At 29.5% G+C, this 26,664-nt stretch overlaps 2 protein-coding genes across 3 annotated transcripts; both read right to left on the bottom strand.

Moving 5' to 3' along the window:
* Window positions 1–6,580: 6,580 nt before the first annotated feature.
* Window positions 6,581–8,492, bottom strand: LOC115698844 (probable WRKY transcription factor 75). The gene is made up of 2 exons (XM_030626041.2): window positions 7,918–8,492; window positions 6,581–7,051 (listed from the first exon to the last, which is right to left on the bottom strand). The coding sequence occupies exons 1-2, from the start codon at window positions 8,310–8,312 to the stop codon at window positions 6,868–6,870; spliced, it is 579 nt and encodes a 192-aa protein (XP_030481901.1). The 5' UTR covers window positions 8,313–8,492; the 3' UTR covers window positions 6,581–6,867.
* Window positions 8,493–22,556: 14,064 nt separating this feature from the next.
* LOC115698606 (uncharacterized) lies at window positions 22,557–26,114 on the bottom strand. 2 transcript variants are annotated; one of them, XM_030625726.2, is made up of 5 exons: window positions 25,956–26,114; window positions 25,631–25,724; window positions 25,302–25,498; window positions 23,639–23,868; window positions 22,557–23,143 (listed from the first exon to the last, which is right to left on the bottom strand). In XM_030625726.2, exons 2-5 carry the CDS (start codon window positions 25,720–25,722, stop codon window positions 22,865–22,867), a joined length of 798 nt encoding a protein of 265 aa, XP_030481586.2. In that variant the 5' UTR covers window positions 25,723–25,724; window positions 25,956–26,114; the 3' UTR covers window positions 22,557–22,864. The 2 variants fall into 2 exon arrangements, with proteins under 2 accessions (XP_030481586.2, XP_030481585.2); XM_030625725.2 differs by having other exon boundaries at window positions 25,927–26,107.
* Between the last annotated feature and the right edge of the window lie 550 nt (window positions 26,115–26,664).

Below are 26,664 nucleotides of genomic sequence, written 5' to 3'. Positions count from 1 at the left end.
GACTTCTGTCCCATTCCCACTCAATTTTACTAATGCGGTGATTTTCCATATACTAAATCGTGCCTCCCGAATTTTGACATGTACAAAATCATTCTCTCATAATTTTTCATCAACGTTAGGATTCTATTAGTAAAATTGGACAAAAGTTCTTAAATCTAACAATCTTAATAGTCCGGGGAGAATTTTTAATAGCTTAAAAAGTTTAAAGAACATGATTTGTTACATATGAAAGTTCGCGAAACAAAAATCTTAATTAGCCTAAAGAAAAATTCCTTTTTGGCTTAATGTTTTTTTTTTTTTTTTTTGAGAGATGGTTTGATGTTATTTTGAATAAGGTACTTGTTTGAAAGACTGACAAAAATTATGACTAAAATATTATCTTTTAAGTTTATATTATTAATAAAAAGTTGGGATAATTTCATAAATATATAAAAAAAAAATATACAAAAATACAGAATTTTAAATGTTTTTATGGTTTTTAGATTTTATTTACAAAAAATCGTATTTTGATGTTATTTATATATTATTTTAATGTTGTTTCGATATTGTTTTGATGTTAATTTCATGTGATTTTCTTGTTGAATCTTGTGTTTGCATAGAATACTCTAAAATGTAAAAATAAATAAATAAATAAAACTTTCAATGTAAAAATGTAAATATTTTACCAATATAATTTTTTCTAAAAAGTTTGTGACTAAAGATTTTTACAAAAATTACAATTTATTATAACTAAAATTTATTAACTAAATGTATTTTTAATTACAACAAATTAGTTTTTGTGACTAAAATTAGATTAATAACAATTTGGATTTAAATACTGTTTTTTTAGTTACAAGTATCATTTTTATTTTGACTAAAAAATATTTTAGTCACAAAAAGATCTATATTATAACTAAAATGTTACTATATAGATGTATATAGAGTAACTTTTTTGTAGTACTAGATAAAAAAAAATATAAAAATAGAAGAGTAATAATATATAAACTCAAAATATGTACTATAACATTAACAATACTTTTTAAAAAAGTAGATCCTGGTTTTCATAAATATGAAGAGTAAATGTACTATAACATTTACACACTTTTATTACTCAAATTAGAATAATATTGCATGAAATAAAAAGTATTGTTTTTTTAAAGAAAAAATTAAAAATACCAGTTGATTATGCTTATTAATTATAATATCTCATATTATTTATGCATGAAATATCTTTGCATACATAATATAACACTACCTATACATTTGATCTAATAATTCTCACTCAAATGTGGACAATGGATTCCTTTCATGGCCCTCAACTTAACCAAAGATCCTGTATTTTATTTTATTTTCAAATAAAAAAAATAACAGTACTAATTAATAAAGTTTAGAGTTTAATATTAACTTGAAAAAAAAAAATCTACTTTTGTAGATTTTGCTTGCACACTTAACGATCGTCATCACCTAGCTCATTAAATTAGCTAGGCCTATATAGGCTATATAGCTAATTAATTATAGGCCCAACTTATCTTTATATAGTGGCTAATCTAATCCAGTATTAATTAGTCCTACTTTGTTGGTTTAATTAATTAATTAAACCATATTCAGAAATTGATTTTATTTAATGTTATGTCCTAATTAACTTTCTATTTGTGGTAGGTACTTCTTCCAAATCTAATTATATATTAGATGTTAAAAAATTGAGATCCAAGTATAATCAAAGTTAAAAAAAAGCCTTCTTTTTTGTAGAGTGTTGGTGAAGATGTTTGTACTATTCCTCCTTTGGTACCCAAAGTGAAAATCTTGGCACATCTAATTGTTACATTAATGTCTGTGAATTTTTTACTATTCTATTTAGGTTAAGTAGTATTTTTGTCTTCTGAATTTTGATATGTACTAAATCATACCCCTTGAACTTTTAAGGTCGTTAAAAATGTCCCCTGAACCATTGAGATTGTTGGATTTAAAAACTTTTGTCTAATTTCATTCAATTTTGCTATTTCAGTAATTGTTTATGTACTAAACCATGCTCCTCAAACTTTGATATCTATCAAATTATGTCTCTCGAACTTTGAAATGTACTAAATTATGGCGCCCCTGAACTTTCATCAATGTTAGACTTTTTTACTAAAATTAGAAAAAAGTCCTTAAATCCAACAATCTCAATAGTTCATAGGGTATTTTTAACGACCTTAAAAGTTCAGGGGGCCTTATTGTTGGAAATTATTTTACCAGGATCTAGATTTACTAACAAGTATGTTGGATTAACAACCTAATATGAATTCTAAAACAATGAAAATAAACACATATAAAGTTAGAAAACCTTACAGTGGGTGCAGCGGAATAATATGACTCATTCCGTTCAGATCTCTAGCCCTTGATTCCTTTCTGTAGCAGAGCATCACCAAGATCTGAACCTGGATCTTCTTTTCTCCTTCTTTGATGCAGAAATTCCATAGTCTTCCATACTATGATTGAGATACCACTTGATGTGTGTGGGCACTACTCATCTCACAAGGATTTCGAAATTTTCTCTCTTTTTCTCTCTCAATTTCGTGGCTGATAGCATGCAAGAGAAGAGACACAAAGGTTGCTTTATATAGGGAGAAGGGAGAGCACAACTTTCCAAATAAAACAGTTTCCTCTTTTACTGTGTAATTGATTAACTGCCTTATTTAGTGTGATCCACCACTTTCCTATTATAGCTAGGCTTTGATTAGCAATTACATGACAATTAAAAAATAAATAATAATTGGGAAACACAAAGGGAGTGCTCGGCCACAGAGAGAAATGGGCCTCACTTGGATTTTGCAGTTTCCTCAATTTTATTTCTATTTCTCCAAAAATGCCATTTTTCAAATTCTAATCATTTAAATGCCAAAACTAATTATTTAATAACTAAAATAGATTATTAAATAATATTGTCATTTAAAATAATTATTAATTAGACATACAAAGTTTCTTAATTAATAATTAAACCTAGAAACCCTTTTATTTACGATTTCATCCTTAAACTGCGAGAATTCATAAAGTAGACATAGTCTAACTTTTAGAATTATAATTGATTAATTAAAATCAATTAACTGAGTCTTACAAGCAGTATGGCCTCAACTAGTATGGGGACCATGGGTCTATATAACCGAGCTTCCAATAAGTCGAACCGAATTTACCAAGTAAATTCCCTAACTTATTAATTCCTCATTGAATCCACACTTAGAACTTGGAATTGCACTCTCAGTCATATAGAAACGCTCTATATGTTCCACGATATAGACACGTCATTAGTTATCCATTGTTATAACCCTAATGTGATCAATGATCCTCTATATAGATGATTTACACTGTACAGGGATTAAATTACCGTAACACCCTACAATGTATTTTATCCTTAAAACACTTAACCCTGTATAAATGATATTTCACTTAAGTGAAATGAGATCTCCACCATTTATCTTTGTTTGGTTAAGCTCGAAGGAAATCATCCTTTACTTCTATTTGCCAAATAGAAGCTATAGATTCCATATTTATGTTAGCGCTCCCACTCAATTGCACTACCGTGTTCCCAAAATGTACGTATCACCCTGATACAAAACTAGGCTTCACTAACAAATCAAAGAACACGAATAATACTCTTGAAATTGAGCCTAACCATATCAGGATTTCGATCATGTGATCTAGGATCAACTTATGATATTGAATTGAATAGATGTTTACGGTAAGTTTCAAAATCTAATTCAAAGTTCAATATCGGTCCATTCCAATTCATACTCCATGCATCCGATACTGGTAAACTTTGCCAATGTCCTGGAAAGGACATAACACTTTTCCAAGGTGTAAGAATACCTATCGCTGATTATACCATGTCAGTCTAAATCCAGTGTTCTGACAAATCAGGGAATCTACTTTTGAACATACAATAAAGATTATATTCCACTGTGCTGACAACACTATAATCTTTAACCAACTCATATGTTCTGGACTTAAAAAGAATTCATACATTATATATACACATATAATCATGAAATAAATCATGTGAACCATGCAACATAAAATGTTATTTCTGATCTTTATTAATAAGTAAATCTGATTATATGAAATGAGTTTTATTTAGGGCATAAAACCCAACACTTATATGTTTTATAAATGTTATTTTAACTTTTTTTGTATTATGTATTTACTATTATATAAAATCATTTTAAAATTTGATAATGCAGGTGGGAAAAATAGCATGAAAATTTGCAATTTTCCCTTACCTACATTTTTGCCACAATCAATTTTGCCTCATTTCTAAACCGACGCAGAAGATAAAAAAGAAGAGTGCATATTTTGTATCGGTTTTTAAATGAAGATAATTATTTTTTACGTCATTTCAAAAACAACGCAAATAAAAAACTATTTGCGATTATGGTATATACGTCAATTCTCTAAACTGACGTAAATTCTTTAAATAACACTTAGAAATCGACGAGAATTATACTTTTTGTAATAGTGCTGATCTCACTATTACAAATATCAGAATTCGCGATGGTCCTTAAAACGATTTTTTTTGTGACCGTCGCTAAAAAAATCAAGTAACTATTTAAAACCGTTGGGAAAAATTTAGTATTCCTGGCGGTTTAAAATCGTAATAAATAAAATAGACGACATTTTTTAATAAAATGCCATTTTAGGAGAGTGTAAGGGACGGTTAAACCGTGCCCTATACTATAGATGATATGAGGTCATATGTCTACTTTGGAAGGAATCTTGTGGCCTGAAAATCTCATAAGCAAGTCACCATTAGTAGGTCAACTGTAGCATAATTTAGAAGTCTTGCATTGTATCTGATAATAAAACAGCTGTTCCCGATAATGTGTAAAAACTAAGCTCCTGACTAAATTTTTTAGAACGACTTTCACTTTTCAGGAATAATTCATTTTCATTTCTAAATATTTTAGCATCAGGCACGTCGCTATATTTTGTTCCTGATATCAATTTTCAGGCACGAGTTATCAGGAATAAAACATTAGGAATGACTAGTCGCACCAAATAATCTTTTGGAATGAATTAAAAGGTTTTATGGAACGAAAAAAGTCGCTCGTGATGACAATTTTTGTTGTAGTGACATGGATTCAATCATTGCTTCACGAGCTGCATATATCTCTCCAACAACAGTTCTTCTCCATATCTAGTGTGACAAATCATAGCAATATTTTCTTTATTTCTAATCCAATTTCCCATGCTCGCACAAAAATATTGTAAATGTCGTTTTTGTCAAATTAGATCAGTTACTGTATCCAGATAGTCTTGTCTATGATTATTTTGTGCATGTTAATTTTTTTTTTAATTATTTTCTGTTATATTAATTGTCATGTGGGGTTCTACGTGTTTAGTTTGTTAGCTTTTTACTCTAGCATAATAAATACTTGGGATCTAGATAATGTTATAAACTAACTCTTTTTAGCAATAGAAATTTTTCCTTATCGCCTTCAGTTTTTCTTGTTACCTTCTTGATTTCTTGAAAAGAAAAGTGTAAGTGATTTATCATTCATTGAATGATTGAAAATGGATCGACCGATCAAATTTTACATATATATATATATGTAATGTTTGTTACTTTGTACATTTCATTCTACCCACCCTAGAGATTTCTTCAATATTCGAGTAACATAATTTCATCAGTACAGAGAAAAAGCTTGAGTAGCTCTGTTTGTAAGATCCGAAAACTCAAAATCTAGTTTGGTTGTTCTTGTTCAATCGTAAATTCTCGTTTTAGATTGAACAGAGTTTTTATTGATATATCTGTACAATATTGTTTGAAACGAGAAACTTTTTCAAATGATTAGATGAATGAGATTTCTTGAAAATCACGTATATTGATCTGAGTTTTACCATACCTATAATATATATCAATCTTTAGATTCAATATTCAATTAGGAAAACTACTTCAGAAATTGACTTTTATTTTGTTCTACACAGATCCATGTCAAACATGTGTCAGCTCTAGCTCAAATTGTTGACTCATCAAGCCTATCTCCAACTCAAAGTTTGCTAATCTTCGAACCAAACTGTGTTAGATTTCTAATAAAACTACACTCATTCTGTTATGGAGAGTGGATAGTTAATTAGGGGTTAGAGAGTTAGTGCATGTTTGGCATCATAACTAAAAAACTGTTTTTTGTTTTTAGAAACAGAAAATTGTTTTTTGAAAACAATTTGGCTCGTTTGGCCTTATTTTCTGAAAACCGTTTTCAGAAAACAAAGTTACAAAAAATAAAAATTTTGAAAACAACAAAATGTTGTTTTCTGTTTTAAAAACCAATTCACTTTTGGTCAATATTATATTTAAAAAACACTAACCAAACATGACTTGTTTTTAAAAACTTCAAAAACTATTTCTTGTTCTCATTTCTAAAAACAATTTTTTGAAAACAAAAAATAAAAAACAATACCAAACATGCTCATTAGTTTTTCAGTTACAGCTTGTAGCCAATCTTTGTAAACAGTATTAATTAAACTCTTGTAATCTCTCTTTTCTCAATTAATAATACAATCACTCTTTCTCCCTCAAAGATTGAATCTTACAATACTATAGATATATATAAATGAAAGAGATACCATGTGACCAACGGAGCAGAATAAAACATTGCCTGAATCAAAGAATATTACAAACCTAATAAATACGAGTGATTAATATATAGTATCTTAATTAATAATAATTAATTACTCTCTCTCTATATATATATATAGCTAGCTAGCTACAACGTACGTATAATAATTAATACTGGATTAATTCCACATAGAAGATTGTGTATAATAATTTAAGTACTAATTAATTAATTAATTAATTAAGAGAGAGAGCTAGCTATTATTATTATTAATAATTTATTTATTTATTTATATAGATAATTAGAAATTATTAGGATTGTAAATGTGCATTTGATTCAAGATATGTTCAAAATTATCGGTATGCTTCTCGATAGGATGGGTGTGCATTCCTTCGTAAGTGGTCACCACAACACCTTCATCTTTCGTCAACCTTTGAACTTGCTTCTTTACATTACATCCATGGTGTGTACACCTATAGTAGCTCCTGCAAATACAGACATTAAAATGGAATTAGGGGACAATTAAAAAAAAAATTAGCACTCTATGTTTTGATTCTGGCTTTTTAATTTTATATATACACATATATATTGTGAATAATTATAAAGTTTATTATAGATTTAGAATTAATGTTCATGAATGCAAAACAACCGATGCAAATATATGTAAATCTATCATTAATAATTATCCCAACATCAACATATCCCAATATTTCATATGATCAAATTAACCTTCTTTTTTAAAGGGATATGATCAAATTAACTTTGGGTGTCTGAATAATAATGTATAGTTCTTAATATTATTAGTTCACTGCTATAATCAATGCAATAGTACAAACTACTAAATGTGTTTTGGGTACTAGTCTCATTAATATATAATAAATTAATTAGTTAACTATAGTGAGTATGTATAGTTCATATATCATCATGTAAAGCAATATATTATTAAACCTAATTAATATATGTACATCATATTAGATATATAGTCCCTTAATTAATTAATTATAAGGAATTAACTAATATTATATGAATAATTAATAACTATTTTGATGCATATTACTTGAAGAAATAATTTCACTGATCATTGAAGAACATATAGTAGATATATATAGAGAGAGATCTTAATTATATATACTAATTAATAGATGCTTATAATATATGTTTGTGTGATTATTTATTTCCTTAATTTGTGCCTTATTAAAGAATATGTGATTAATTATCAAGTAAAGATGATGATCATTAGTTAGTAATAATTAGTAAATTAAGACAGATCTAATTGATGATATCATGATGATGATTATCATGAAGAAAAGGGTGTGTGTGTTTATATATATATGTGTGTGTAAATATATACCTTGGAAATGTATTGTTCTTGACAGCCTTCTGGCCATACTTCCTCCATCTATAACCATCATCAAGAATATCAACTTGGCTTCTTGTTTGAAATGCAAACTTTGGCTTCTTCACCTTCTTATTCTTCTTCTCATCATCATTATTCTTCTTCATCACCACTCCTAATAATTTCTTCTTATTATTATTATCATTGCTATTATTATTACCATCATGATGATCATGATTATGATCATTTTGATCATCTGACCCTAATCCCAAAAACCCATCTTTTGAAATAATAACATTATTGTTATTATTAAAAGCTTGATGATGATGTTGATCCATGGATGGATTATTATTATAATAAGCTGAAGAAGAAGAAGAAGAACATGGGAAGAACATTTGGTAGTTTTCCATATATATCTGATCACTATTCTTTAATTACTACCAATATCTATTGATAATTGAATACAAAATCTATCTACCTATATAGCTATCTATATAGAGATATATATGAGACTTATATATATATAAACCGAATGTTTTGAATAGCTTGGCGGCTCGATATTGAATATTATATTATTGTGAGCTTTCTTTCACTATACACCCTGTGACTAGTGTGTGTATATATATATATGTATATATCGAAGGAGTCGTAAACGGCACGAAAATGGTCCAAAGAGAAAGAAAATAATTACAAGGAAAGAGATGTGATATTCATATATATATATATATTGTGATGATCAAATAAATAAGAAAAGAAAAAAGAAAAGAAAAAAAGAGAAAAGGAAAGTTGGAAAATTTTGGAGGAGCCGGCGGCGCCTTCATACATCATTACAAATATGACATTTTATTACCTCCTCCATTATTATACCTATCTATATAATATATATATTATCTTCTTAATTATTACAATTAACATGTGATATAATATCTAATTAAGTTCAAATGGATCAATGATATTAATAATATTAATATTAAGTGTACTTGATTAAATTGCATCAATTGAATGGTATTAGATTTTTTAAAAACTTATGTTACTATAGCCGAGTGCGGCTACATCCTATGAGAACATAATATATGTATGTGTTTATTATTATTATTATTATTATTAAGGCACCCAATGTGGACTGTTATAAATGTCTTAATTTCATTATGTATTTTTTACATTTAATAATTTTATTATGTTTTGGGATGGGAGGTTGTGGTGTGGTGGAAAGTCTAGTCTATAGTATGTGTACTGTATATGTGTGTGTTCTATTATTATTAATTATATTAATTATCACGTGTTTGGCGACTGCACTACCCACATTACTTTCCTAGAAATATCATACACCATAAATATCTTTCCACATTATTAATTATTAGTATGTGATTTTATTTATTTATTTTTGGAAAAAAAAAATATTCTTCTTATGTTTGTTTTATATATGACTGTTTTGAGTTAATTAATTATTTAGGGTGTAAGAGAATCTTGACCACTTTTGTTAGAACACCCCAAAACTTTTCTTACATATATTTTTTTTTTTTGTTGGTAGCAATGTTCTTGATGCTATTAATAGTCGATTTGGTTGTTCTATCTTAATAATTTTTTTTTTTATTCAAATAAATAAATAAATAAAATACTAGTTCGAAAATTGGCGATATATTAATTTTTTTAATTTATTTAATATATAGTCTAATAATATATCACTATGTGTTTTTGAATTGATACTTAATGACTAAAAAAATATATGATTGCAACAAAATCATAAGATAAAATATTTATGCTACTACTTCTTTTATTAGGGTCATATAGGTAATAATTATAAATATTAAAGAGATTTCGCCGCAAAGATCCTTTAAGAAGTCATTCCACTTCTTTAGAGCATCTACAATAATAGTATTTTTTAAAAGTACTAAAAAAATTTATATCATCTAAAAATATAATATTTTATTTCATATCTCTTTCATGTTATTTTAACACTCTTAATTTTAAAATACACTAATAATATAATTTTTTTTTAAAATGCAATAATTATAAATATTCTACATTTCATTAATTGAATATATTAGGCGCCCAATATATTAATATATATATATATAAAGTGTAATAAACATGGTTTATTAATTATCATTTATCAACAAATTAACCCCCAAAATATATCAAGCTATTTAATAGAGCTCTCATTTCAAACTTATAGTCATCATATTTTTCATGATCATGATGATTTTGTTGACCTTAAAATATAAAAGACAAAAGTTGATTTGTTTAGATATGTATATTCCTAATGAAAAAAAAAGAGTATTGATATTAAGTACCAGTAGTGTCTAGTACTTTTTTGATATATCACGTTACGATTAACTAGCGATACTCCCTAAAAGTTATTATATTAAATTATGTGAAATTCGATACTTAATTAGACCAATTGTGATACTGACACATAAAAAAGTGCTAAGCACCACTAATACTCTTTAGTATTTCTCTACAAAAAAAAAAAAAAAACCTTAATATAAAGGACCAAAAAAAGAAGAAAAACTCTTTTTCTCGGTGCCTTCGTGTGCCACTTTATTAATTATTATATTCAAATTGTTATAATTCCATAAAGATAAGTAATTACTCATTATTCTCATGAAATGAACCTCCTTTTAATGTGTCACCTCAAAGAAAAGTATAAAGACATTAATTTAATGTGGTCAACAAATTGTGTAAAAATTTGCCATTTATCAAATTTTAAGCTAATCGACATGTAATTTAATTATTATATTTGTTAGCCAAATATATAGCACATCTCCACCTATACATATATCAACTAATATAGAAAAAGTATATATTTTTTTTATTTTACAATCTACTTCTTGAAAATCTACTTTTTTGCAACTAAGAAAAATGAATTTTTTTTTTTTTAAGAATTATTACATAAAAAATAAAAATTGACATTTTATTTACAAAAATACTTCAATAAGGTGTGGACAATATTTATACTTTTTATGTATTTTTAATTATCAAAATACCTCTTACACTATCACTTACACAATCAGACGATGTTTATTGGGTAATTGATCGAATATTGTATCAGACGAAGGTTTCAATCAGACAAAACAACTGTTAGCAAAATATTTTTGCAACCGTTATGAAACATTAAAAATCAGAACAGTATTTTCACGTACATGTCTCTTTATAATTTAATATGAACAAATTCACCATTGTAATTTTGGAAAACAACGAAAATACACTAAGATAAACATTTTACTATAGTATTGATGTAAATTTTTTTGGATTATACTTGAGACGTTAGATTGTTTGGGAACTCCAGTTCAATTTTTTGAGATATGCATTTCATGGATGTGAAAATTGAAGTAAGGACATTAGTTTATGCAAATTAAACTAGATTTTTGGTTGAATTTTAATTTCTTAGTAGTTTTTCTATACTTTTTTTTTTCATGAATTCAAAATAGCCCATGTTTTGATTGATTCTGGTCGTCTTCTCAGGTGAAGTCGCCGGAATTAATGGTGGTTCTCATTCTGGTTGAATTTTCGTTTCGATTGCATTGGGTTGCTGCGTGGTTGCGCGATGGTTGCCTAGGAAGCATGAATCCTGGGTTGAAGGTGTGTGTAAGTGGTATTTGTGTAATTTTTTTATTTGGGCTGTAAATTTATTTATTTGGCCAGCTGGAAGTATTTTTGTAATATTGTTATTTTTTTGGTTAAAACTGAAAAAACTCCTTTTTTGACAAAAGAATATAAAACTTCATTAAACTATCAAATTATTTATCATTGCAGATGGTTTAACAAATTTGAAAGAGACTTCTCTATTCTCAAAACTAGTTAATAAACTCTTACAATCAACAATTATTCTCCCAAAATAAGACAACAGATCAAATAAACTTCTAATTAATAGCTTGGACAACTACAAGACAGCCAGTTTCGATTTTAACTCTGTGCCACTGCTTATGACCTTTGATCCAGCTTAGAGCTTCACGAATCTCAATTACTTCAGAAACTTCAGGTTGAACATTACTTCTAGTGTAGACCAATCTAGCTTATTCTAAAGTTCCTGTATAGTTTCAGGCCACAAAAGAATAGCTAAAACAGTGTAACGTCCCCGCTTCAAGCCTCCATTGGGTCCTTACACCCACGGAATAGTTGGCTCTTATACACGAGTACGCTACTCTGGCTGCTTTCTGGACTGATGACTGACCCTACAGATCAACACGAGTGTTTTCAGCGTGCTTTGTCCTCACTCACACGCATCCTGGGAAAACTTCCCAGGAGGTCACCCATCCTTGAAATTGCTCCAGGCCAAGCACGCTTAACTGTGGAGTTCTTTCGAGATGGGCTACCGAAAAACAAGATGCACCTTGTTGATATAGGTAGTACCAATCAATCCATTTAAGCTCTCTTCAACTATGCAGTCCCATACCTACACAGTCTCAGAATCATCCCACTTGACCTTCCCCAGGCGGTGTGGGATTACATAGCTTACCCAATTTTTTCCTTTACGGATCACGGGACTACTGACTGTCACAATCACCCCCCCTTACGGGGTCCGACGTCCTCGTCGACCACACTTCCGGCTGGGTCAAAGCTCTGATACCATTTGTAACGTCCCCGCTTCAAGCCTCCATTGGGTCCTTACACCCACGGAATAGTTGGCTCTTATACACGAGTACGCTACTCTGGCTGCTTTCTGGACTGATGACTGACCCTACAGATCAACACGAGTGTTTTCAGCGTGCTTTGTCCTCACTCACACGCATCCTGGGAAAACTTCCCAGGAGGTCACCCATCCTTGAAATTGCTCCAGGCCAAGCACGCTTAACTGTGGAGTTCTTTCGAGATGGGCTACTGAAAAACAAGATGCACCTTGTTGATATAGGTAGTACCAATCAATCCATTTAAGCTCTCTTCAACTATGCAGTCCCATACCTACACAGTCTCAGAATCATCCCACTTGACCTTCCCCAGGCGGTGTGGGATTACATAGCTTACACGGTTTTTTCCTTTACGGATCACGGGACTACTGACTGTCACAAACAGTTAGATTGGTCAAAGACTGCAGTGTCAGTATTCACCTTAAATCATTTCTTCATTTAGAGTTCACCATTGCTCATCACTTTTGTCAGAATTCAACAATCCTAAGGATGTATCTTATGTTTTATCTTAAGCGCTTTGCCATTGATTAAGGATAGTCTTTGCCAACACCACAACTTTACCTCCATGCTTATTTTTTTTATTCCTAAACAGATCACTTCGACACATCCATAAAGCCCATGATACCATTGAGATCAACCTACGTTCAGAGCCACCATATCTGGTATATTCATCTTGTAACCAGTCCAAAAATATCCCTTGAACCTTTGTTGAAACACCAAAATCAAGCCTATTCTAGCAAGCTTTTGAGAATGAACATGTTTAGTTGGTAAACAACATGTGGATGCACACCATAATAGATTCTTGACCTTGGAGGGAACTTTCAAATTTCAAAGCTTTCTCTAGAAGCCTGAGTTGTCGCTGGTATGCCTATCCTCTTAATCATCTTGCAGTAAATCGTAAGTGCTCTTCAGTGAATATTAGCCCAACTTTTCCTTCCTCATATACCAAGAGTCACCTTCTCTATTGGGTAAAGGAATGCTCAAAATTAAATGTGCATCGCTTTTAATGAAAATATTATTTATTAACTCAATATCCCATTGAGCTTGGTCTAGAACCATCAAACATGAAATTGTTACACCCATGAAAGAATTACTTACTATATGGACGAAAGGGTCTTCCTCTCACTTAGTAACCAAAGATCATGAAGTTGGATAGTATTACCAAGACCAATTCGTACCAAAACACCCTTCTTGATTAGTTGATGGGATTTGAAAATACTTCTCCAAATAAAGTTTGGATTACCCCAGCTCGAGGACAATATTTAGGAAAGAGCCATTTGGATAGTACCTTGCTTTATACACTTGCTCACTAGAGCATCAAGTTTCAACAATATTCTCCATCCTTATTTACCCAAGAGAGCCACATTAAAATTATGGAAGTTACTAAAACTCAAACTACCTTTTGTTTTTGGCTAACACATCCTTTCCCAACTCATCCACTGGATAACCTTATCTTTTTTTTTAAGAAGAATATATGCCACCAAAATTTTAACATCATTCTTTTTAAATCCTTACAAGATTCTATTGGAAGTAATAACACATTCATGATATAATTAGGAAGAACTTTTGCCACAATTTTTAGCAAGAACTCATTTCCTGCATTTGATAAGAGCTTTCCTTCCCAACTTTAAACACGTTATTGTACCTTATCTTTAAGATAGCTTAAGATCACTGTCTTTTTTCTTCCAAAAATGTTGGACAGTCCCAAATAAGTACTATGGTCATTAGCTTCATGGATACTTAACAATCCACATATTTCGTCATGAACTTCAACTCTAGTATTGTAACTATAAAAAATAGAGGAATTATCAAAATTTATCTTCTGACATGAAGCTTTCTTAAAGACTTTCAAAAGTTTCATCACATGACTTGCCTCCCTTTCTTCAGTTTTCTAAAAGATATAGTTATTGTCGGTAAAAAAACATATGAGTTATTTGTTGGATTATATTTTATCAAGATCTAAATTTACTAATAAGTATATTTTTAACATCTTAAATATAAATTTCTAAAACGATAAAACTTAAACATATATAAAGTATGAGAAACTTTACATTGATTGCAGTGAAACTAAATGACTCTTTCCGCTCAGATCTCTAACCCTTATTCATTTCTGCCGCAGAGTATAATCAAGATCTAAGCCTGACACTCCTTCAATTGTTTGGATTCCTTACAGTCTTACACACTATGATTGAGGAATAACTTGCTATGGGCGGGCATGCACTCAATCACTAAGACTTTTTTTATGTGAAGAACTCTATAGGATTCAAAATTGAAGAAGAAGAAAGAAGAAGAAGAAGTCTCAAACTCTCTAGTTGTCTGACAAGATGTAAACTAGGTTTAGAGTCATTAGTTGGATTATGAGACTATTTTTTCTTTTTATACTAATTCACTTAGGGTTAGGATTGAATTATATGGAATAAAAAATGATAAAATAATAGCAAAAATATGGTATAGTGGTCGGCCATGATGTGGGCCCAACACTAGTTATATTTTTGCCATTTTTCTTAACTATTTATCTATTATTTCACAAATACCGTATTTTTTAATTTCAATCCTATAAATGTCAAAACTATTTACTTAATAATTATAATTAATTATCAAATAAAATTGTCATTTATATTATTTATTAATTAGACTCTACAAAGTCTCTTAATTAACAAACAAACCCTAGAATCTTATTTCTTCCCAATCAAGCCATATCTTAATTAGTGAAAATTCATAAATAAGACATAGTCTAATTTAGAATTATAATTGATTATTTAAAATCAATTAACTGAGTCTTACAAGTAGTTTATCTCAACTAGTATGGGGACCATGGGCCTATATAACTGAGCTTCCAATAAGCAGATCTAGAATTTACCAAGTAAATTCCCTAACATTTTTGTGGCAGTTTATCCAATAAGTTGCCACAAAAAAATAAATTTCTTTGCTTGGAGAGTCCTCATGATGCTCTTCCTGTTGCTACTTTGCTAATTCGAAGGAAAGTGGCAACGGACTTTACTTGCTCAATCTATCTGCATAAGAGCTTGGAAATCTATTAAATATGCACTTTTTGGTTGTAAATATGCTCGTTCGGTTTGATGGGATTCCCAAATAGTGTTTGATTGGGCTAAAGCTTCAGTTATGCATAAAGGGAACTGTTTGGCACATCTCTCTTCAATATTTACAAAGGCTGAAATGGAACAAGTTTTTTGTCTTCTCTGGGCAATATATGGATCGAAAGAGACAGAGTAGTTCATGGAGCTACACCAAAACCAGCCTTAACAATAGCTTTCTTTGCTGAGAATTACTTGCGTAACTTAAGAGCAGCTTGCATAAAGTTCTCTCCAGCACAGAGTGCAACCCCAAGGCTTCCCCGACGATACCAGATCAGGTTCTATGGATGGTGCCCCCGCAAACTCTCCCCGACGATACCAGATCAGGTTCCATGGGCGCCCCCGCCAACTGGAGAACTCAAACTGAATGTAGATGCAACATTGAATGCTTGTCGAAACACCATTGGAGTTGGAGCAGTGATCCGTGATGATAAAGGCCAGGTAGTTGCCGCCCTTGCAAAACTGGTAATTGAAAATTTCACATCATATGAGATTGAGGCTAAAGTAATGTTTCATAGTTTGACTTGGGCCCTTGATATGCAAATTGTTATTTCTCATGTTGAGACAGATGCTTTGTTGGTTGCCAATGCCTTTGAATACCCCTTCAACATCAATTTCTTCATTCAAAAATTTAATTGTTGATATATCTTGTCTGATCTATTCTTTTTTCTTGGAGTTAATATTACTCATGCCAAGTGTACAGTTAATATAACTGCTCACGATTTGGTTAAATTTGTTCTTCGATGAAGCTATATAGCTTTTAGTGTTGGAGACTTTACTTCCACTTATTTAATCTATTATTGTAAATGATTTGTTTAATTTATGATAACATAGTATTTCCCAAAAAAAAAAAGGTATAATTGTAACGAGAAATTAATTTTTTTTTTTTATTATTATTATTTTAGAAAGGGAAATTTGATTTTCTATACTTAGAAAATCAAAAAAAATTTTCCCTAAACCAAAAATTTAAAACCTAAAAAAACTATTCCTTTTTTTTCAAAACCCCAAAAATACCCCCCTCACAATATTCTCTCTCTCTGCATCATCTCTCTCTCCCTCTATCTCACCCCAACCGCCCACCCTCACCCGAACCACCCTCACCCACCCACGTCAACCCCAACGCCGATCACCACCCTCACCCCCGTCGACCACGACCCCAACCCCTCCGACCCCAACCCCAACGCCGATCACTCCCTCTATCTGAAACTTTTTTTTTTCCTGCGATTTGAGAGAGGGAAGAAGACAAAGGTCCGATGGTCGGACCTTGGGGGTCCGATGGTCGGACCCATCGGACGCCCAAGGTCCGACCATCGGACCTTTGAAATTTTTTTTTTTTTTTTTTTTCCGTGATTTTGGAGAGAGAGGAAGAAAGGGTCCGATGGTCGGACCTTCGGGTCCGATGGGTCCGATGGTCGGACCCATCGGACCAGAAGGTCCGACCGGCTTTAATTTTTTTTTTTTTCCTGCGATTTGAGAGAGAGGGAAGAGAGAGGTCCGATGGTCGGACCTTGGGGTCCGATGGGTCCGATTGGTCGGACCCCATCGGACCCCATGGTCCGACCATCGGACCTGGGGTGTGGGATTCTTGGGACCGGCTAGATAGAGAGAGAAAGAGAGATAGTTTTAGTTTGGGGGTATTTTTGGGGTTTTGAAAAAAAAAAGTATAGTTTTTTTAGGGTTTAAATTATTGGTTTAGAAATCAAATTTTTTGATTTTCTAAGTATAGAAAATCAAATTTCCCTTTAGAAATAACTTGCAGTACATAAACTATTCATAAAAAAATTATTCATCTAAAATATAGGGGGACCATAAAAAATAAATTGTTTTTTTTTTCTTCTTTAATTTATGAGGTGGTCAATATTATTTTATTTTATTTCAAAATACATTTGTCGTCCAAAATAAAAAAAGTTAAATGAGGGTCATGAGTATACCACCCCATGCAATCCCCTTCATTTGGCTCTTTATACAAATCGAACAAAGATACTTCAACCATCCAATTAAATATATATATATATATATATGTGTTCATATATATACACATGGTAGATCGATGGTCAATTAATTAGGGCATAATATATAAAATTTGCTATACGTACTTTTATTATTATTGATATTATATATTTATATATTAATGAAGCAAGTTTTTGTATAATATATTATTTTGTTTTCTATGATAATATCATGATTTTATTTAGAGAGAGAATAGAAAGCAGATCATATATATGGATCGACCTAGTATATATTATAAACTGATCTGGTACTAGTGAATTAATAATCATAAATTTAATTAATTGTGTGGAAATTAATTAATAAGAGAATATTATTAATTAATTTCCACATATAATTAATAAACAAATAATAATAATTATATATAGCTATATTAAAAAACCAAATATATATAATAATTATTTTTACGAAGCCAAATACATATTAATAAGTTAATAATTTTTTTTTTCCTTTTTATTTTGAGTCCAAAAATTAAGTAAGAAAAAGAGAAAAGTAAAAGTATACATGTGCATGTGCCTTTGAATGTTGAATATGTACATATATTGATCTAATGTACTTTTGTGTAGAATTTCAAACCATTATTTGGACCGTCAAATAAGTCACAGTATGTCACAATATTATGTGTGTCAATTATTCAATAGTAATGATACTATAGATATAGAGAGACCAATATTAATGATATATATATATAATAATAATAATAATAATTAGGGCACACAGTACTATATGTATATACTAATTCAAATCGTTTTCAGTTTTGGCCAAATAGTCATCATGATTTTACATCTCCTTCCTTAATTAATTGACTCATGGGAATTAATTAATTATAGGAAGAAGATCCTGATCATGATATTTTTAATTTGTAAGATATATATATATATATATATTTGTGTAGTTTCTATATATATTATTATTGGTCTCCTATAGAGACTCGACTATATGTATATATGAGTTTATCATGACCACAACACTTGCTTAATTTTATGGCAAATTATATATGACCAATTACCATGCATGCATATGTGGAAATTTTGGTCATTTTTAGCTACAACATATTATTCACATCACATGTTGGTGAATTTGTATGCAGTGCCTATCCTGCCTTTCGGAAACAATAAGGTTGAAATTAATAAATATATTTTTCAAAATGAAAAAAAAGAAATCATGGACAAATTAACCGCACTATATATATAATAAATATTATATTATATAAATATTAAGGATTATATATTGATATATCATAAATATTAATGTCTATTAAATTTCAAGAATAAAATTGTGTCACTGTAAATTTATTGAAAAAGTGTCTGAGTGGAAAAAGGAAAAAATATTTTCAGAAAAACAAAAAGAAAGAATAAAGATAAAAAAAAAATATAAATATATACATATATGATAATTGTTTAGAGTGATAATAAAATTAATTATTGACTATAACTAAATTATTAATTATATATTCATGACGAGAAAGGCTCAAAAAGTTCGTAAATCTTTTTCCTCATCATGTTCTTGAGTAATATTTTTTAAGAGGCCTATATAGTTAATTTGAGTCGTAAAGAAAAACTTAAATAAAAAACAATTTTATAGAGAGGTGAGCATAATTTTAATTCTAAGTAATTAATTATTAGTTTTTTATTCTGAATATAGTCTTACGTACACGTACGTCTATATATATAATAATAAATTAAAAATGAACAATATGTCAAAGAGCTTTACGTACGTATATATAAATTTAATATATATACTGTATATATGTTTTCAAGTCTCTGCGTAATCTCTTAATTCTTTTCAAAAACAAAAGTTATATATAGGATTATTATCATCAATACATGTATTCTAGATCAAATTAATAAAGACTACTGCATAGTATATTGGTATATATAGATATATATATAAAATTATATTACGTAATTTGAACGATGTTCATGATAGGTTGTTCATTGAATATTTTTATATCATCAATGGCTGCTTACCGGCCCTATAATAATAATAATAATATATAATGTGTTGGAGCTGTTGTTGAGCTTATAAAGGCTTTATTATTATCAATTAATAATTCTTATTATATATTAGTAGCTTTTGTATTTAATTCGACTTTTCAATAATTTTCATGCTAAATTATAAATTTTTTCAGTTCACACTCTTTAACTGCAAAATTTACAAGCTCAGCTGTCATCTTTGAAGGCCGACTACGTATACTCTTACATATATATATCTTATAAATATTTTGTGGATTATTAATTATCTCACTATTATTATATATTTATATGACAATAGGGAGAGAGAGAGAATGCGAATTTTCTAGTGTTCTTAATCACCATAAATATTTTTCATGACAATTTTATGAACTTATCTAGAAGTCCATTTTAATTTGACACTGGATTGAAGTATATATATCTAAAGTTTTGAGATTTTGTAATTGGTATAAATTTAACAAATTTTTTTAGTGATATAATTAAGTATTTAATATTAGTAAAATTATAATATTTCATCATTATAAATTATGTTAGTGCCTTATGTGCAACATGCAGATTCTTAATTATTGGTCGAGTCTAAATAGGAATGTGTAGTATCAAGTTATTTTTAAATTTTCTTTTCAGCAAACTTAAAAACTAAGTCTGGTTACAAATTTAAGATACTATTAGAGTCGTACTGACGGAACTTGATAAAAATATAATTTTTCTAACATTTAGTACTTATTCTACTGAAAAAATAAGAGATAATTACATAAAATATAATTTTTTATAAAAAATTACATTTTAATGTTTTAAATTTTTTTTTATATTTTTACGATTTATTAAATTACATAAATTAAAGTAACAGGAAAATTACATTCATACAACAATAAAATAGCATGCAGATAATAAAAAATCAACAACAAATTAACAAGAATATAATATAAAAATACCGTATTTTTTGTAAATAAAATAAAAAAAATTGTAAAAATATTTAAAATTCCGTACAACCGTATTTTTGTAGTTTTTTTATTGCTTTTGTGTATTTGTGAATTGAATTTTTAAGAGGTTTACAAGTTTCATCATTTCGTACTCTTGCCACGAATATTTCTTTATTTTATTAAAATATATAGTTTGCATATAATAATTATTAATATATGTTATAGATGTCATCAGGAATTTATTTCAAGTTTCAACCAAATAGTAATTTTTCTGTTCTAGATGATTAATTATCCAAAAGATTTAGCCTTGTGTGTACAAAAACGTACCTAAAATCAGAATTATTGAAGTTAACCATAAATTTAAGTTAGCCTAGGTTGATAAAATTTCCTACCTAACTAATTATACATTCAATCTATTATAACACAAGTCAATTTATACCTGGAACAATAATCAATTTAGCTAATAGAGATGTTATCTTATGAATAAATCAACATCAAATGTTACTAGCTCAAATATCATTTAATTTTATCTCATAAGAAACCAATAATAAATTTGGTCTAAAATTATCTTTTTAAAATTATAATTAATTAATATGCACAATTTTTCTCTCCAATTCTATGTCTCCCTCCTAAAATTAGAGCTTCTCCTTTCTTCTTTTCTTCCTTTTCTCTCGGCTAGGGTGGTTGTCAATTGTTATTACCAATGAGTACGTGCGTGGTTGGTTGAACCACGACCAAAGGGAGATGGAGAGGATATTTTGGGATCTCGAATAGTTTAACTTATTTTCTTTGATTGTGTTGTGTGGTCTTTCGTTTTTTGGCTCTAATGTAGCTATTGTGTTAAGATTTATGCCTTAAAAATAAATATTTATGGATAATATATTAAAAAATATATGAAATACGAATATATTATAAATAAAAATATTAATTATAAAAATATAATTAATAAATATCAAAAAATTGTATATTTATATAAAGAGTATGATATTATAAAGAAATACAAGGGTATTAAGATCATACTATATGAATAAAATAAGCGAGTAGTGTAATAAAGTATAGAATCTTTAATACAGAATTATCAAGTATGGTTTACTAAGTATTATATTAGTAGCATGTGATTTTTATTCGGATCACATATGTAGATAGATATTTAGTAAAGATATTGTGTATAATTTGATTAAACATGACTAGATCAATATGAATTAACGTCTTTAATTAACATGCACTACTAAAAAAAAAGAATTTCTCGACTGTTTAAAATAGTCAAGTAATTGTATTCTCGTCGGTTTTTATGACTGGCGCCTATTCAGCTGACACAAAACTGGGTGGAATAAGCATCGGTGGATAATAGTTGGTATGCCTATTTCCTGTCTGTTTAAAACTATCAGTAATAACTAGCACTATATAGCCCACAATTTAGAACAGTCGGTAATTCCTTTATCGTTGATTCTAAATTGTCAGCTATAGTGAGGCACTATTATCGTAAAAACTCAAATTTTCTTAATACTATCTATTGTAATACCCATTAAGGGTATTGTTTTTATATATAATATATATATAAATAAATGTATATTTTACATATTTTTTGTTGAAATTAAGAGAATTAAAATATAATTGAAAGTCATAAACTAAATTACACGAACAAATTTCACCTCAAATGAATAAAATCCAAGACCAATTGTTATATATCACATGATTTTGTGTGTATAAATAAACATTAATTAAGGATTAGTACTCATCTTTATTGTACTTGGGTTACTCTCACCCTTTGTAATTGCTTATCATTCTTGTTGACAAGTTTTTTTCCTTTTCTTTTCTTTTTTTAATGTCATTGATTGTTCATAACACCTGAAAATACCCTAACTTTCAAGACAAATTGTATTTAGTATTTTTATAATCTCATTTAGATTGACAACTTTTTTCCTTTCTTTCTTTCTTTCTTACCAAAAAGATAGTTTGAAAATTAAACAGATGATTACAGAAAATATTCTGTGAGAATCATCATAAACTTTGAAAACATGGGTATATATCTTTGACAAATATGCACATTAATTCTCAATATTATTTGACTGTTAATAATAAGAATTTCAAAACAGAAATGATTATTAGAAAAAGCCCACCACAATAATCAAAAAGCCAAAGTAAAAAATAAATATTAGCACCTACAAAATCACAAAACCTTCTAAGCTAAAATTGCTGTATCAAATTCATGTCAATGAATAGCAGCTTATATTAATTTTCATTTTTTTTAATTTGTTTTATTGAAGGAAAATATAATATAGCTGTAAGAACAAAAAAGAATACAGCAGAGAAAATAAAATTAGAAGAAATAAAAAAAATCACATATAGGAACGCATCCTAGGCCTTGTTAAAGATTGTGCTCCATCAACAAAAATGGTAGTGCCTGTCATGTACCTTGATCCATCACTGATCAAATAAATAATGGTTGAAACCACATCAGTTTTCGGGTCTAGCCATCTCTCTAGTGGTGCACCCTCTTTCACAAGCTTCTCTGCTCTTTCTTTCCCTACTGATTTTAAGTATTCATCTTCAATGTGTAAACCTCTGGCTATTGCATTCACCCTGATTTTATATCTCCCAATCTCCATAGCTGATGCCTGAAAAATAAACACCGAAAGTTGTCATCTTCGTTACAAATATAAAGAAAAAGTCTATCTGATTCTTTGTTTAACAGTTTCTTTGACATGTTGCAGTGTATTATAAAAGTTATCCATCAGAAGTGTTAAACTTGAAACCGCCTTGAAAGTGAAAAATTGTTAAACTCAAATTTGGTTTAAGTGTGGTAAAGTTATTGGATTAAAGGTGTGTTTGTTATGTGTTTGGATTCAAAGATGGCAGTTCAAAGACCGAGAATTGAAGCCCATTTTAACTCGATTTTGGTTAAGCGTCTCAGAGTTATTTACAAGAAGTAACACTGTCTGTCATGTGTTTGGATTCAAAGGAGTGTAAGTGGTTACTCACTCTAGCTGACTACTAAAGTAACCACCATAAAACAGCGATGAATTGACGCCTATTTAAACTCAATTTCGTTGCAAAGAAGTAACAAATAACTGTTATGTGTTCGGATTCAAAGGAGTGTAAGTGTTACTTACCCTGGCTAATTGCTGAAGTCCAGCAGCACATGAAGCATAGGCTGCAGCTCCTGGATAAATGCCTCTTTCGCCACCAGCTAGTGAGGTCAATAACACTATGGAACCTCCTAACTTGTTATCCCTCATTTTTCTTCCAACTGCATTTAACAGATGCCATGGAGCCATGAAGTTTATCTTCACTATCTTTTGGAACTCGCTTTCGGGTAATTCTAAATGGTTCTGTGCTTTTCCTGTTACAAATAATCAGACAGAAGACAGTGGGAAAATTCTGTTTAGAGAGACTTTTTAATTAGTTTTATGGTTCCATGTTTCTCTTTTCATTACTATACATATTTTTTTTCACCAAATATGAATACAAAATTTCATCTTGGAAGTGAACTACAAATCTCAATGTTTTTTATGCATGTTTTTAAATAACCATCCCTATGATATGACTAGTTTATATACTAATATATGCCTAATTCTTTAATCTTTAGAAAAAACCCAATGAATGGAAAGGATATTGAAAATGAGTCAAATGACAGAAGCCCCATGACTTTTTTTTTTCTTATTTAAATTTCCTCAAAACTTAGAAACCCAATGACTGTGAACCACTTTGTAATTGTGTTAAACCACCACTAATTAAACAATATTACTGAAGGTTTTAAGGGACCAACTTCTGCATCTTATTATATTCTCTTCAAATGAGCTTTAAAAGTCAACAATATCAAGCTCACTAACTAATCAAATCACTTATATGGACTCATTTTATAATTAGATTTGTAGATTTGCACATAACACAGGACAGAGCAGAGGCTCTCCTAGCTTTCAGTGTTCAATAGAAAAACAACTCATTAAGACATCAATAATGATTAATGCTAGACAACCCCCTTAAAGGGAGTTGATGTGGCACTTATTAATTGGTCGACAACCTGCAAAAGAGGACTAAAATAGAGGCAGTGTGGCTGCTATTCTTTCTTAAAAGATTGTTGCTCTATACTATTATATATAGGGTATTTATAAGGTGACAGTACTATTTTTGCTCACTTGTAGGGGCATTTTATTGTAACAACTCCCACCTGCATCATTAAATGATTTGTTTTCCTTTACATTCTCTTCTTTATTAAAAGTTTTTCTGTTCTCATGTTCCATAACAAATAATAATTTCTTCAAATGAAAAGAAGAAAAGACCTCTCCAATTTATTCAAAAGTAAAATAAATAGCATTAAAACAAGTACTAACCTGCCTCATAGTCCATTTTAACTCCATACACCCTCCCCATTCAACCAATCAAAGTGTAAAAAAAAAGCATTAGTGTTAGCCATCAACAACCACCACCACCACTAAGAAGTGTCCCAATACGAGTAATTAGCCCTAAATCCTAAAACCCTTTGAGAAATGCTAAAAGGCATCACTTGTCTCACATAACTTAAGAAAATAATTTTTAGAAAATATCGTTAGCCAATCTTAAAATGTCATTTACGGGTTCCCAATAGCATTGCTCAAACTCTTACGCGTAATTAGAGATTTTGCACAATTAAAATATATGAATTCCAATATTAAATTGTAGCAGTAACATTAATGGTATGATATGAGAATTTCATGATATGACACATACCACTAGTGCCCACATCATGCTCCCCACCTAAATATTTTTTACAAAAATTACATAAGATTGTCATACCTTCATAAGAAAAGGAATGAACAAAAGCATCCAAATGGCCCAAAGTTTTACAAGCCTTGTCCACAGCTTCAACAAACAAAGCCTCCTTCTCTTCTTCCATATCCAACCCAACCACCTCCACTGGCCAAGCCCCTTTCACACAAACTATCTTCTGGGCAATACTCTCAAGAAACCTCTCATTTCCCATCAAAACCAGCCTAAATACATAAAATCAAACAACCCCATTTCTATATATATCAATACAAACCTCTCATTTAAACAAATATATTAATACCCATTAAAAAAAACCAATATAAATTAGACAGCAAATTTAGAAAGAAGAATGAAACCTGCAGCCTGTTCTTGCCAAATTGAAGGCTATGTTGATTGAAATCTCGTCCTCGCTACAAGTGACCAAAACTCTCTTCCCATTGCTCCCCATTGCTGTGGTGTGAAAATAACTCAATAGATTCAGACCCTTTATATAAAGTATCCAAAAAAAAAAAAAGAATTGGGTCTCACTTAATTATAATAGGGACATAGCACTATAAAGGGTTCCCCTTTGGTCTACTACTCTTTATAATAATAGAATCTACTGAGAAAAGAGAGGAAAGAAAATGAATTAGTGGAGGGGGTTTGAATTCACCTGTATTTGAATCCAAAGTGGGAACTCACTCAATCAAAAAGTTGAAGTCTTTGGCAGCCGAGTCAAATTTGAGGTTGATAACAACAATCCAAGTAAACTCTTTCTTCTTAATACAAATATTATCTAATGTTCTAATGCTTTCTGTCATATATAAAGGGTGTACATATAATATTATTACCATAATAGGACCCTCCTTTTGTACATATAAATATTACCATAATTATACCAAACAAAATAATTTATTTATTTTGTTAAAAAAAAATAAACTTTTTGTGAAAAAGAATGGAAAAGAAGAGTTATTCACGTTGGACTCCTCCTGTGTAATAAGTCAGCAAAGACCAAGTGAGATTTTTTTTGGGAATATATCTATCTCGTAAATAATCTTTTATGTACTTTGCTAACAAAAAATTAAATAATAATATTTCTGTACTTTATATTTTAAAATTTTAATGCAAATTTAATTAATATAAAATAGTTGGATTTCAAAATATTTGATGCCAAATAAATATATATTTTTCACTAACTAAAAATTTATCCAACACAAACCAATAATATAATTTTTTTTCCCTTACAAAAAAATATAATATAATTTTTTTTTTGCTAAATAAAAATTATTGAAATGCAGTATTAAATATATATTTATTTTTTGAGAGGTTTATTTTATTTATATTAAATAAATGGTAGCATACGTTTATTATTGCAAATTAATGTGATTTGAAGGGTCCATATTATTCTGGT

Source organism: Cannabis sativa, chromosome 8, assembly GCF_029168945.1.
Source record: "Cannabis sativa cultivar Pink pepper isolate KNU-18-1 chromosome 8, ASM2916894v1, whole genome shotgun sequence".
NCBI classification, from domain to species: domain Eukaryota; kingdom Viridiplantae; phylum Streptophyta; class Magnoliopsida; order Rosales; family Cannabaceae; genus Cannabis; species Cannabis sativa.
Note: the sequence above shows the minus strand (reverse complement) of the source record. Positions and strands in the feature narration are given on the sequence as shown.